The sequence below is a fragment of the Oncorhynchus keta genome, chromosome 22, assembly GCF_023373465.1.
Source record: "Oncorhynchus keta strain PuntledgeMale-10-30-2019 chromosome 22, Oket_V2, whole genome shotgun sequence".
NCBI lineage: Eukaryota > Metazoa > Chordata > Actinopteri > Salmoniformes > Salmonidae > Oncorhynchus > Oncorhynchus keta.
In genome coordinates this window covers 22,856,766-22,869,965 of record NC_068442.1, presented here as the reverse complement: position 1 = coordinate 22,869,965, position 13,200 = coordinate 22,856,766, and the positions used below count along the sequence as shown (strand labels likewise).

Here is a 13,200-nt window from a genome sequence, read left to right as displayed (position 1 = left end):
TATGTACATGTAGGCAGGGATTAGGATAAAGTGACTGATAGCATGATGAATAATAATAATAGTAAACAGTATGGCAGCAGCATAATTGGTGGGTGGGTAAGTGCGAGAGTGTGTCTATGTTAGTGTGAGTGCGCAAGAGTGTCAGTGTAGGCGTGATAGGTGGATATACAATACATGTAAACAGGGCACACTGTGTGTTTGTCTGTATATGCATGTTGCTGCTGAGTATATCAAAAGCAATACCCTTTAGTGTGAGCAGCAGGGGGTAGTGGAGCAACCAGGCTGGGGGTATTGAGAAAGCATCCGTTCGCTTAACACATCTGGTGCCACTTCCTCTCTGCCCCAGGGGAAGAGTAAGTGACATTGGGAGTTGAAAGGGCCCAGGCTAGTCCCAGACGGGCTGTATCTCATATTCTAAAATGACTTCCCCACCTCATCTCCTTTTCTTCATGATCAATTATCTGGCATGACCTGACTGATGAAAACATAGTGCTGGAAATCTACCTGTGTTTTTAGAGAGGACACAAGGGAAGGAAGCCATTTTAGAGTGTGGAGACATGTCCTCTCCCTCTCCCTTGCCTGGGACAGACCGCTCAGCACAAACTTTCAAGTTGTGAAAATTCAGTGCAACTTCCAGTGCGCTTTTTATTGTGACCACTGAGGCTGTACTCACTTTAAGTTACTGTTTTAACAGTGGCCAAGGAGGCTACTGTTGCTATTTGATCATAATATAGGCCTACCAGAGTGGCCTACCATGAAAAACAATGGAGAAAATGCATCCCATAATGCATGGAAATAGCAGTTCTATCATTCAGCCTACAGTAGCAGCCAATGTGTAGGCCTGCTTTCCATGAGAGTTTAGAAGAAAAAAATGCAGGGCTTGACATTAACCTGTTTATCCACTTGTCCTTCCGACAAGGAGGTGACTGAACATGTTTGATGCAAGAAACCACAAAATAAATTACATTATTACTACCATACTATTATTACAGCGAATCAGGCAAATGATGCTACCCTCTATTGGCTACTTAGCTTATTCTAGACTGTCTCAAAATACAACACTGCCCCTTTTAAGACAAAAAAAATACAAATCTTTACCCGACTCGCTTTTCAAATATGTCTGGAAATGTACACGTGTTGGGCTCTTGTAGGAAGCAATTGCTAACTTCTATAACTGGGCTAATAATGCACTAACTAGCAAAGGATATGAACAAAATGTGCCTACGTGGCTACATGCAGCTCTCACTTTGATCTTAAAACAAGTGCATCTACTCACAACTGCTCATGCTGTAAACACAGTTCAGTTCAAAGTAAATTGCACAGACTCATATATGGCAATGGTCTATTTGCATATAGTTCTAATGCAGCTCTGATTGGATATGCTGCACCGGACTGTGTAGAGTATGGGTATGGCCTGAGTCGTCCCCGTCAATGAAATAGAATCCTACAGATGAGTTCTGCCTACAACAAAATCTCTAACATAGTTTGTTTTGTTTCGGTATGTTGCATTGAAAGTGGCTAATATTGCGTTGATTCGATCACAATTGCCACAGTAAAAGGTAAATGTTGATTGTGTTAACATGGAAAACTTCAGAAAGTTGAGTGAAGTTCAATATCATGCTTCTTTGCGTGGCAGTCCTGGGGAGCTGCACGGCAGTCTTGGGCGTGCAGGGCACAGGTGTGACATGCTGCCACAAGACTTTCTCACTACAATACTATCACAGAGAGCAAAAGACAGAAAGAGAGAGAGAGAAAAAAAACACACATGCCCTCCCATATTATCCTGTGGGACATACAGCATCTGTCAACACCATGACCGAAATATGATTTTAGGCTGAAAGAAATAAACAGCTTTCAGCAGTGTGAGCGTGTGTGTGGAGGACTTTTTAGAAGTGCACTTCCTGCTATTCCAGGCATCCCCATTAAAGCAGCTCTTTCATGTTTATAGGTGTAGGAACCAGATGGCAAATGTGTGATTCTCCAGTCAGACCTGACAACCTCATTACAGAGGAACTAATACTCTACAAAAACACTGCTACGTGGTCAGATGACAGACATACACAGAGAGAAGAGGAATTAAACCTTGGTATGAATCTTCTTGTTTACTCTTTCCCACAACCTCTACGTTATGCTGTGTGTAAGGGACATTGGGAAACCAGGGGGCGGGAGAGAGGGGTGAAAGGTCAAAATTAACAGAGATAGAGACATTGAGAGAAAGAGAGCGGAACTAGCCCATTCATTACAATCAGAGGCTGTCAACATCTCAAAGCAATACTAGTGAGTGAACTAATGGGTGAGTACTTTCTCAAGGGTGTTCACTTGTGTTTGCATTTATAAGGAGTAAGAGAGAGAGGAAGGGATGGAGTGACTGAGCATGTATAAAGTACGTGTGTGTGTGAGAGTGTCACTGAGTCTACACTAGCAGGCTGCATTAGAGTTAATTGAATGACAGTCTTGGCACTGCACAGGGCTACTGCATCAGAACAGATTGTCCTTCACTGGGACTGCATGAACTAACAGCTAAACTCACATGCACACATCCACTTCCTGTTGTTGGCCTTGTGTCTATGATGGTGAGAGTGATGACTGGTCTCCATGGTGATGGAGGAAAAAAATGACAATTGAGGAGAAGTTGAGATGATTCGGACCAAAAGACTCAAAGAATGAGGGGTGGGGACACTTGCTTCGTGCGAGGTCATAGGTTGAAAGAAAGTAAGAGATTATAAAACCCTTCCTCTTCGTCCATGTGGTGCCGATGTCCTCATTAGAGAGACCAGCTGGTAGCCTGCTTTACCATATGACCCCCTGCCCCCCCCCACAACACACACACTTAGTCATGAAGAAATCCCTGATTAAAAAAGAGATATACAGCCTTCTAACTGACAGAGGCAGATGGAGGGATGAGGAGGTGTTGGAGAAAGAGTTATATGTGGACCAGTGATGTTTAGCAGTGCAGATGTTGTTTCTAACTCAGCACATCCACCGAGAATGAGTTTCGGGGGGCTGCGGTCTGGTTTGCATTTCCTGTCCTAGAGCGAGAATAGCAGAGAATTCTAGGGTCTCAGCCCTGAATGATTGCTGGGAAACACCCCTCCCCAGTTTCAAAGTAGGGTGGGGGCCTATACACAATCAAATGTTTCTCAGGATACACACCCACATAGAGCAGCGTGAGTCATGATCTGTGTCAGAGTCAGAGCCCTCTAACATTAGAAATATTGAAACAGTAAAACACCCAAAATGGAACGTTTGTGAACTCTATTCAGCCCGGATGTCATTCCACAGGGAATAGTGAAAAAGTACAACACACATCCTATCAGTGTCAGCCTAATGCTGAGAGATTATTACAGCTACCAGCCAGAAGACACACAACAACAATCATGTCTACGGCACAGAGAATGTCTGTTCTCAAACACACAGTTCTTGTCACCTGCAGCATGTGCAAACTGGTGTTTCCTGGGAAGAAAACTGCAGCAACAGGATTTCCCAACCATGACCTAAGCACTTAACTCACTACATGGTACACACACACAGTGTAAAGAACATGATAGTATACTTTCTCATAAAATGTATTCAATATAAGCCTACTCATAAGAGGGCTGAATCAGTTACGAGCGTATTGAGTTAGGATAGATAGCTTTGTACAGAAACCAATCTGCAGCGAGATGTTCTCTCCCTCTCTGTGCCACACCCAGACCTCTTCCTGTGCGGCAATCTGCACAGAGAGATGGCTCCACTTTCTGTGTACTCTTTCACAATTTCCTGTTGATAGGAGAGTTGTCTCATACTACGTAACTAACTAACCAACCTAACTAACGAACTAACTAACTAACTCACCAGTCCCAGTTCTACATTAAAACCAAATGTCTCTCTGAAGCCTCGGAAGACAAACCGTCTGTTCTTAGTTCAACTCAGATTTTCTGAGGCACAGAGTGTGGTATTTCGCCACGAGCAGTAGCCTGTCTAAGTTGGACACAAAATAGACAGTGAGGGACAAAAGTATTTGATCCCCTGCTGATTTTGTACATTTTACCAATTTTAATGGTAGGTTTATTTGAACAGTGAGACAGAATAACAAAACAACAAAAATCCAGAAAAACACACGTCAAAAATGTTATAAATTGATTTGCATTTTAATGAGGGAAATAAGTATTTGACCCCCTCTCAATCAGAAAGATTTCTGGCTCCCAGGTGTATTTTATACAGGTAACGAGCTGAGATTAGGAGCACACTCAGGGAGTGCTCCTAATCTCAGCTTGATACCTGTATAAAAGACCTGTACACAGAAGCAATCAATCAGATTCCAAACTCTCCAACATGGCCAAGCTCTCCAAGGATGTCAGGGTCAAGATTGTAGACCTACGCAAGGCTGGAATGGGCTACAAGACCATCGCCAAGCAGCTTGGTGAGAAGGTGACAACAGTTGGTGCGATTATTCACAAATGGAAGAAACACAAAAGAACCGTCAATCTCCCTCGGCCTGGGGCTCCATGCAAGATCTCACCTTGTGGAGTTGCAATGATAATGAGAACAGTGAGGAATCAGCCCAGAACTACACAGGAGGATCTTGTCAATGATCTCAAGGCAGCTGGGACCATAGTCACCAAGAAAACAATTGGTAACACACTACGCCATGAAGGACTGAAATCCTGCAGTGCCCGCAAGGTCCCCCTGCTCAAGAAAGCACATATACAGTGGGGCAAAAAAGTATTTAGTCAGCCACCAAATTGTGCAAGTTCTCCCACTTAAAAAGATGAGGCCTGTAATTTATCGTAAGAAAAAAATCCAGAAGAATCACATTGTAGAATTTTTTATTAATTTATTTGCAAATTATGGTGGAAAATAAGTATTTGGTCACCTACAAACAAGCAATATTTCTGGCTCTCACAGACCTGTAACTTTTACTTTAAGAGGCTCCTCTGTCCTCCACTCGTTACCTGTATTAATGGCACCTGTTTGAACTTGTTATCAGTATAAAATACACCTGTCCACAACCTCAAACAGTCACACTCCAAACTCCACTATGGCCAAGACCAAAGAGCTGACAAAGGACACCAGAAACAAAATTGTAGACCTGCCCCAGGCTGGGAAGACTGAATCTGCAATAGGTAAGCAGCTTGGTTTGAAGAAATCAACTGTGGGAGCAATTATTAGGAAATGGAAGACATACAATACCACTGATAATCTCCCTCAATCTGGGGCTCCACGCAAGATCTCACCCCGTGGGATCAAAATGATCACAAGAACGGTGAGCAAAAATCCCAAAACCACACGGGGAGACCTAGTGAATGACCTGCAGAGAGCTGGGACCAAAGTAACAAAGCCTACCATCAGTAACATACTACGCCGCCAGGGACTCAAATCCTGCAGTGCCAGACGTGTCCCCCTGCTTACGCCAGTACATGTCCAGGCCCGTCTGAAGTTTGCTAGAGAGCATTTGGATGATCCAGAAGAAGATTCTCCCAATGTCATATGGTCAGATGAAACCAAAATATACAACTTTTTGGTAAAAACTCAACTCGTCGTGTTTGGAGGACAAAGAATGCTGAGTTGCATCCAAAGAACACCATACCTACTGTGAAACATGGGGGTGGAAACATCATGCTTTCGGGCTGTTTTTCTGCAAAGGGACCAGGACGACTTGTCTTATTATACTTATTTTCCACCATAATTTGCAAATAAATTCATTAAAAAATCCTACAATGTGATTTTCTGGATTTTTCCCCCTCATTGTCTGTCATGGTTGAAGTGTACCTATGATGAAAATTACAGGCCTCTCTCATCTTTAAGTGGGAGAACCTGCACAATTGGTGGCTGACAATACTTTTTTGCCCCACTGTACATGCCCATCTGAAGTTTGCCAATGAACATCTGAATGATTCAGAGGATAACTGGGTGAAAGTGTTGTGGTTAGATGAGACCAAAATGGAGCTCTTTGGCATCAACTCAACTCACCGTGTTTGGAGGCGGAGGAATGCTGCCAATGACCCCAAGAACACCATCCCCACCGTCAAACATGGAGGTGGAAACATTATGTTTTGGGGGTGTTTTTCTGCTAAGGGGACAGGACAACTTCACCGCATCAAAGGGACGATGGACGGGGCCATGTACCGTCAAATCTTGGGTGAGAACCTCCTTCCCTCAGCCAGGGCATTGAAAATGGGTCGTGGATGGTATTCCAGCATGACAATGACCCAAAACACACGGCCAAGGCTACAAAGGAATGGCTCAAGAAGAAGCACATTAAGGTCCTGGAGTGGCCTAGCCAGTCTCCAGACCTTAATCCCATAGAAAATCTGTGCAAACGTCAGCCTCGAAACCTTAATTACTTGGAGAAGATCTGCAAAGAGGAGTGGGACAAAATCCCTCCTGAGATGTGTGCAAACCTGGTGGCCAACTACAAGAAACATCTGACCTCTGATTTCCAACAAGGGTTTTGCCACCAAGTACTAAGTCATGTTTTGCAGGGGGGTCAAATACTTATTTCCCTCATTAAAATGCAAATCAATTTATAACATTTGACACGTTTTTCTGGATTTTGTTGTTGTTATTCTGTCTCTCACTGGTCAAATAAACCTACCATTAAAATTATAGACGGATCATTTTTGTCAGTGGGCAAACGTACAAAATCAGCAGGGGATCAAATACTTTTTTCCCCTCACTGCAAACTGGGATGTCATGTTCCTGCCTCTTTGTTAAGAGTTGTCTTTAAAGCAGAGGCTTGTGTTATCACTCACTCACCCACACACGTTGTGACAGGCAGGGTGATAGACAGATTATGGAGTGAATGGAGCTCATTGAAAAGGCAGAGACATCAGTTTGAGTCACACCATAGGAATGTGATGAACCTACAGAACTATTCTAATACTGGAGCATGACCGTAGCCACACACCTCCGAACAGAGGACGGTAGAGGAATGAGATACAGATGGCTGGGTGACCAAACACCTGTCCTCCAGACAAGTGAACATCTAAGCAGATATATACACACACACCTGGACACCTGCCTCACAAAATAAAGTGATGGGGTTGGGGTAGAGAGGCAGTTTGGGGAGACAACTGTCCTGCGCTCCTGTCCCCCTGACACAATGGCTGCTCTATGAGCCAGATATACACACTCACAGTTGGCACCAACACATGCTAACATAGGAATGCTCAAGATATATCTGACCAACCATATCTCTTCACTGTATTTCAGACACCACTGCCAGGAGGAAGGACTTTACTACAACAGTCACACAAACGCAGTTAGACCAGACAGTCAGACACTCGCATCGCTCTTATTGGCTGAGGCCAGTGGTGAGCTAAGACGGTAGGGTGTATTAGGTGTCTTTTATTTACATACTGCTGGAATTTTTAATTTTGTACTGTTACCGTTAGACTACCGTTACAGATAAAGACAGACGGACAGACAGACGTACCACACTGGCAATAAACACACACAGAACACGGTAATGACACACACACATTAATTGAACACATGGGTCACCAAACAACCAGGTGACTCAAAAACACTAATAGTTATCATACATAGTCTTTGTTCTCTTTTGTGTTATGTTGTCTAAATTGCAGCACAAATTAGGAGCTGTAACATAGCAACACACAACACACAGACAAAAAATGTTTTCCCTATCCTTTGGTCAACAAGCTATTTATCAATTATGGCACTGGAACTCTTCCCCATTATAATAAGTATGGACAGTTAGTTGGCCTACTCTGACTGACCTCAAAGACTACAGTAATGTACCTCCATTCTGAACAGAGACTGTCTGCGTGTCTGTGTTACTAATAAGACAGGATCATGTCGGGATTCAGCCAGGAGGTTTTAATCCAATTCATGTAGCTCAGACTCCATCTCCTGTATACTTTAACCCAACAAGCACTCTTAATGTAGGGAGGGGTGCTTTTAGTCTTGTGTGTGTGTAAAATCAATTTGTGAAATACAGAGTGGCCTGTTCAGTAATGGTACTTTATTCTGATTGAGGCTCTTTGCACAATGAAGGGAAATCAATGCCGAGCCATAGAGAAGCTGTGTGTTTGTTCCTTGCAAAAAAAACATTTTCAGAGAGGAAGTGTATTAATATGTAACATTAAAAACCTGTTTGTGATTAAAGGGATACTTCGGGATTTTGGCAGAGGCCCTTTATCTACTTCCCCAGAGTCAGATAAACTCATGGATACCATTTTTATGTCTCTGTGTGCAGTTTGAAGGAAGTTGTTGACTAGCGCAATTGCTAACTAACATTAGCACAATGACTGGAAGTCAATGGGTATCAATGGTATAGGTGATTAGGGAAGGGGAGAGACCATGCCCCCTCAAACCTCAATACCGGAGCTGTGCAGCAATAATGTGTATCGGTGCCAGCTTCAAATTAGTGGATTCAGCCATTTCGACTGACGGGTGTATAAAATTGAGCACAGCCGTGCAATCTCCATAGACAAACATTGGCAGTAGAATGGCATTACTGAAGAGCTCAGTGATTTTCAACGTGGCACCGTCATAGGAGGCCACTTTTCAACAAGTCAGTTCATCAAATTTCTGCCCTGCTAGAGCTGCCTCAGTCAACTCTAAGTGCTGTTATTGTGAAGTGGAAACGTCTAGGAGAAACAACGGCTCAGCCGCGAAGTGGTAGGCCACACAAGCTCACAGAACCGGACCGCCGAGTGCTGAAGCGCGTAAAAAAATCATCTGCCGTTGGTTGCAGCACTCACTACAGAGTTCCAAACTGCCTCCGGAAGCAATGTCAGCACAAGAACTGTTCGGCGGGAGCTTCATGAAATGGGTTTCCATGGACGAGCAGCCACACACAAGCCTAAGATCAACATGCGTAATGCCAAGCACCGGCTGGAGTGGTGTAAAGCTCGCCGGCATTGGACTCCTGAGCAGTGGAAACGCGTTCTCTGGAGAGAAGAATCACGCTTCATCCTCTGGCAGTCCGACAGACAAATCTGGGTTGGCAGATGCCAGGAGAAGACTACCTTCCCAAATGCATAGTGCCAACTGTAAAGTTTGGTGGAGGAGGAATAATGGTCTGGGACTGTTTTTCATGGTTCGGGCTAGGCCCCCGTTCCAGTGAAGGGAAATCTTAACGCTACTGCAAACAAATTACATTTTAGACGATCCTGTGCTTCCAACTTTGTGGAAACAGTTTGGGGAAGGCCCTTTCCTGTTTCAGCATGACAATGACCGCGTGCACAAAGCGAGGGCCATACAGAAATGGTTTGTCGAGATCGATGTAGAACAACTTGACTGGCCTGCACAGAGCCCTGACATCAACCCCATCAACACCTTTGGGATGAATTGGAACGCGGACTGCGAGCCAGGCCTAATCGCCCAACATCAGTGCCCGACCTCTTGTGGCTGAATGGAAGCAAGCCTCCGCAGCAATGTTCTACCATCTAGTGGAAAGCTTTCCCAGAAAAGTGGAGGCTGTTATAGCAGCAAAGGGGGACCAACTCCATTAATGCCCATGATTTTTGAATGAGATGTTCGTCAAGCACATGTCCACATACTGTACTTTTGTTCATGTAGTCTATTTCTACCTCATTGCACAGACACCTTGCACATGCAGAGTTTATAGGTTTCATAGGTTTACAGTGTAGCCTGTGGTTTTTACAGTGTACGTTATTCATGTCAATTCATTGGTTTAAACTTCCTGTCTGTATATTCTGTGTAGCGTCTGTCAGTATATTACCCATATCCACAAAGCGTCTCAGAGTAGGAGTGCTGATCTAGGGTCAGGTTCCTACCTGTACATATAATTGTATTCATTATGATCTAAAAGGAGAAAGTAATCCTAGATCATCAGCACTCCTACTCAGAGAGTCTACACAAACACAGAGGAAGACATAGAGAAACAACACAGTATACATTCCTCCTCATAAATACAAATCATATGGATTGTCCCTCTAACCACATTGACATCAATGCAATCGAAAATCACATCAAACAGAAGGACACGGGAAATTAAATAAGAGCGAGCGAGAGAGAGACATGGAGGTAAGTGTGCAGCATGGGCTGTATGTCTGGGGCTCAGGTCAGTCTGCTGACTAATGAACATGGATGTCCTATTCCTACTGCACAGAGACATTACACAATGACTGATGTATATAGAGGACCCTAAACACACACATGTGCATTTTAGGAATGTATCAGCTTACATCCAAAAGGAAAAAGGCACCTGTAACTGCCCTACTGCCATAGTCCATTCACAATACCTGAGACAAGGACACACTCCATTTCAGCATACCTGAGAGCAACATTTCTTTGTGGGTTATTCCTGCATGCTGCAGTTGGTAATGTAGAGTATATCCTTGATAATCACTGGGGATGATGATATGGAGAACCCCGTACCAGTGTGTGTGTGTGTGTGTTGGGGGGGGCATGATGAACAGAGAAAGAGCAGGGCCAGGAGGTGGAGAGAGAGAGATAGAGAAAAGAGAGAAAGGGAAGGGCAGTTCAAAGATCAGAAAACAGATGTAAAGCATTCAGTAAATTCATTTCTAAATGACTACCACGTTTTGGGCCTTTCCCCTCATCCTCACTCACTCTCAACTCTGTGCAATTTACACATTCATATTCTGTATTTCTTATTTACATGTACTGTAGCTCTCTTTCACTCAGCTCTCATCTCCTCTCTTCCACCACTCTCCGGTAGTTGATTACTGAAAGTGAAGTTCTGAGAAATTTCTCAAGACAATGATTTCCTCTCTGACCCAATAACTTATAAACTTTTGGCATTGCAAGCAAGATTTAGTTCTGAGTTCCGAATGCATGTATACTCCCAACTACTATCTGTGGAATATAATACTGTACGGCCTTCAAGATGGAATCTCTCTCCTGTACCCACTGGGCTATGCTACAGATCTGTCTAGTACATATGAGATATCTGGGTTGAGTGTGGTTAAAGTTTGACAAAGGTAGCTAGCTATCAGTCATTAGAACCCTTGGCTATAACTGACCACAGGGACAAGTCTGATTGCATAAAAGATCAAATGTCACAGACACAAGACATAGGGTATACACACACACACACACACACACACACACACACACACACCAGAAGTGTTATGTCTCTCTGGTTGACAGTGAAAGGTCAGTGTGTCAGAGAAGACTAGGGCCATGTGCTCCAGACCTGCAGAGCAGAGTGATTCATCACTGCCTGTCTATGCTGTACACACGGATACAATCTCATACCCAATTGTTTACTCAGACCTCAGCTATCCAACTCAAAACTAACAAAAGGCAACTAAAATGATGTAGGTAGCCCACTTCAGTGACAATGTGTATAGCCTATAAACCAATCTGTATATTATGTCAAATAGTTAAATAAATCAATCACACACATTGATTCATACGATTTCAAAAAGTATAGGGCATCTTACTTTCTCCAACAGGTTCCATAAACTCATTGGTTAAAGTCCTGAAGTTGATAATGACTGGATTGATTGGACATAGACAGATGGGCGAAACAACGGTCTTATTCTGAATCTCTTCTGCTTCTTTCTTCACTGTCCCGTTAGCGAAACAATATGCGCTTTTAAAGCAACAATGACTCCCGAGTTTCTGTTTCGCAATATCTCCGTTTCTATAGCCTCAAATTGAACACTTCTTATCAGGGCGGCGTTGTTTCAAGAAAATCAAACAAATCTAGACGATTAAATCGGGCACTACACGCGGCCCGATGGATAGGCTATAGCCAAAGCACACACGCTGCTTTGTGTGTGCGCTCATGAAACAGACACAACTGAAACAGACAGACAAAACGAAAACATACACATACCTACCTAAAATCGATCCCGACGCTACTTCTCCAAGTCGACTAGTTAAATAATTAAAAATGCAAAGTGGTTTTGAGCCTCATCAGTGCTTCTCCAGATCACTTCTCCGTTTAGGTGTGTCTGCGAATCTGATTTTGTGCTTCTATGAAACTGTTCAACTGCCCTACATACACATTCGGCCCATAGAACATTTAAATGAATGCCGGATGGGCGGGCCAATATGATGTCATGCTCCTCCTCTCTTTCTCTTTCTGCCCCGAGCTCTTAACGGGGTGTGGCAGGGTAGCGAGCGGCTGTGGCTGGGTCTAGGAGACGCACAGAGAGACACACACACATAGAGATCCAATACATACATGTACCAACCGATACCCATCCACATCAACTAGCTGCAGAGGAGAGGTTCAAAAGCTACAAGTTCCTCGATGTGTACATCACTGAGGAACTGGAATGGTTGCTTCACACTGACAGAGTGGTGAAGAAGGTGCAACTGGGCCTCTTCAACCTCAGAAGGCTGAAGAAATGTGTCTTGGTCCCTAAGACCCTCACAAACGTCTACAGATGCACAATCGAGAGCATTCTATCAGGCTGTATCACCCGGTGTCACAGGAAGGCCAAGAAGATCATCAAGGCCCTCAGCCGCCCGAGCCATGGCCTGTTCACCCCGCTACCATCTAGAAGGCGGAGAGAGAACAGGTGCATCAACACTGGGACAGAGAGACTGATAAAGAGCTTCTATCTCCAGGTCATGATCAGACTGTTATATAGTCATCACTAGCCGACCTCTGCCCAGTACCGTGTCCTGAACCTTAGACACTGTCACTTGCCGGCTAACCTAATATAGCCAGGCATAAAAGAAAGGCCTGAAACTAGATTCTGTTCTTGATAAGAATTGTTTTAAAGTGTTGCCTTTTTAACGTCCAAAAGCAGAAGTTGAGTCCCAGGCTCTCTCTCCATTTCCCCTGAAAACAGGAACTTCCGGCAACTCTGCTAAGACTACTAGCCGGCGACCACCCTGTATTCTACCCTGCACCTTAGAGACTACTGCCCTATGTACATACTCAGTGAACACTGGTCACTTTAATAATGTTTACATACTGTTTTACCCACTTTATACAGTGCCTTGCAAAATTCATCCCTGTGGCGTTTTTCCTATTTTGTTGCTTTACAACCTGTAATTTAAATGGATGTTTATTTGGATTTCATCTAATCGACATACACAAAATAGTAGACATTTGTGAAGTAGAATGAAAAATATAACTTGTTTTAAAAAATGTAAATGATAAAAAACTGAAAAGGGGTGCATGCATATGTATTCACCCCCTTTGCTATTATGCCCCTAAATAAGATCTGGTGCAACCATGTACCTTCAGAAGTCACGTTAGTCAGTTAAATACAGTCCACCTGTGTGCAATCTAAGTGTGAC

At 43.7% G+C, this 13,200-nt stretch overlaps 1 protein-coding gene across 4 annotated transcripts in view; it reads right to left on the bottom strand.

The window, feature by feature from the left end:
• The window catches only part of LOC118401186 (protein FAM107B), a 73,639-nt gene that overhangs the window by 23,940 nt on the left and 36,499 nt on the right, over positions 1-13,200 (bottom strand). Inside the window, exon 1 of one of the 4 annotated variants that reach the window (XM_035798484.2) lies at positions 11,780-11,970. The exons of 1 other annotated variant lie outside the window; for it this stretch is intronic. Coding sequence is in view for 1 of the 3 variants with exons in the window: in XM_035798482.2 (XP_035654375.2) it covers positions 11,382-11,400 (19 nt within the window). In the remaining 2 variants the exon portion in view is untranslated. Of the gene's footprint in view, positions 1-11,381; positions 11,665-11,779; positions 11,971-13,200 lie in introns of those variants that run through there. 2 more of the 4 variants (XM_035798483.2, XM_035798482.2) reach the window with 2 other exon arrangements.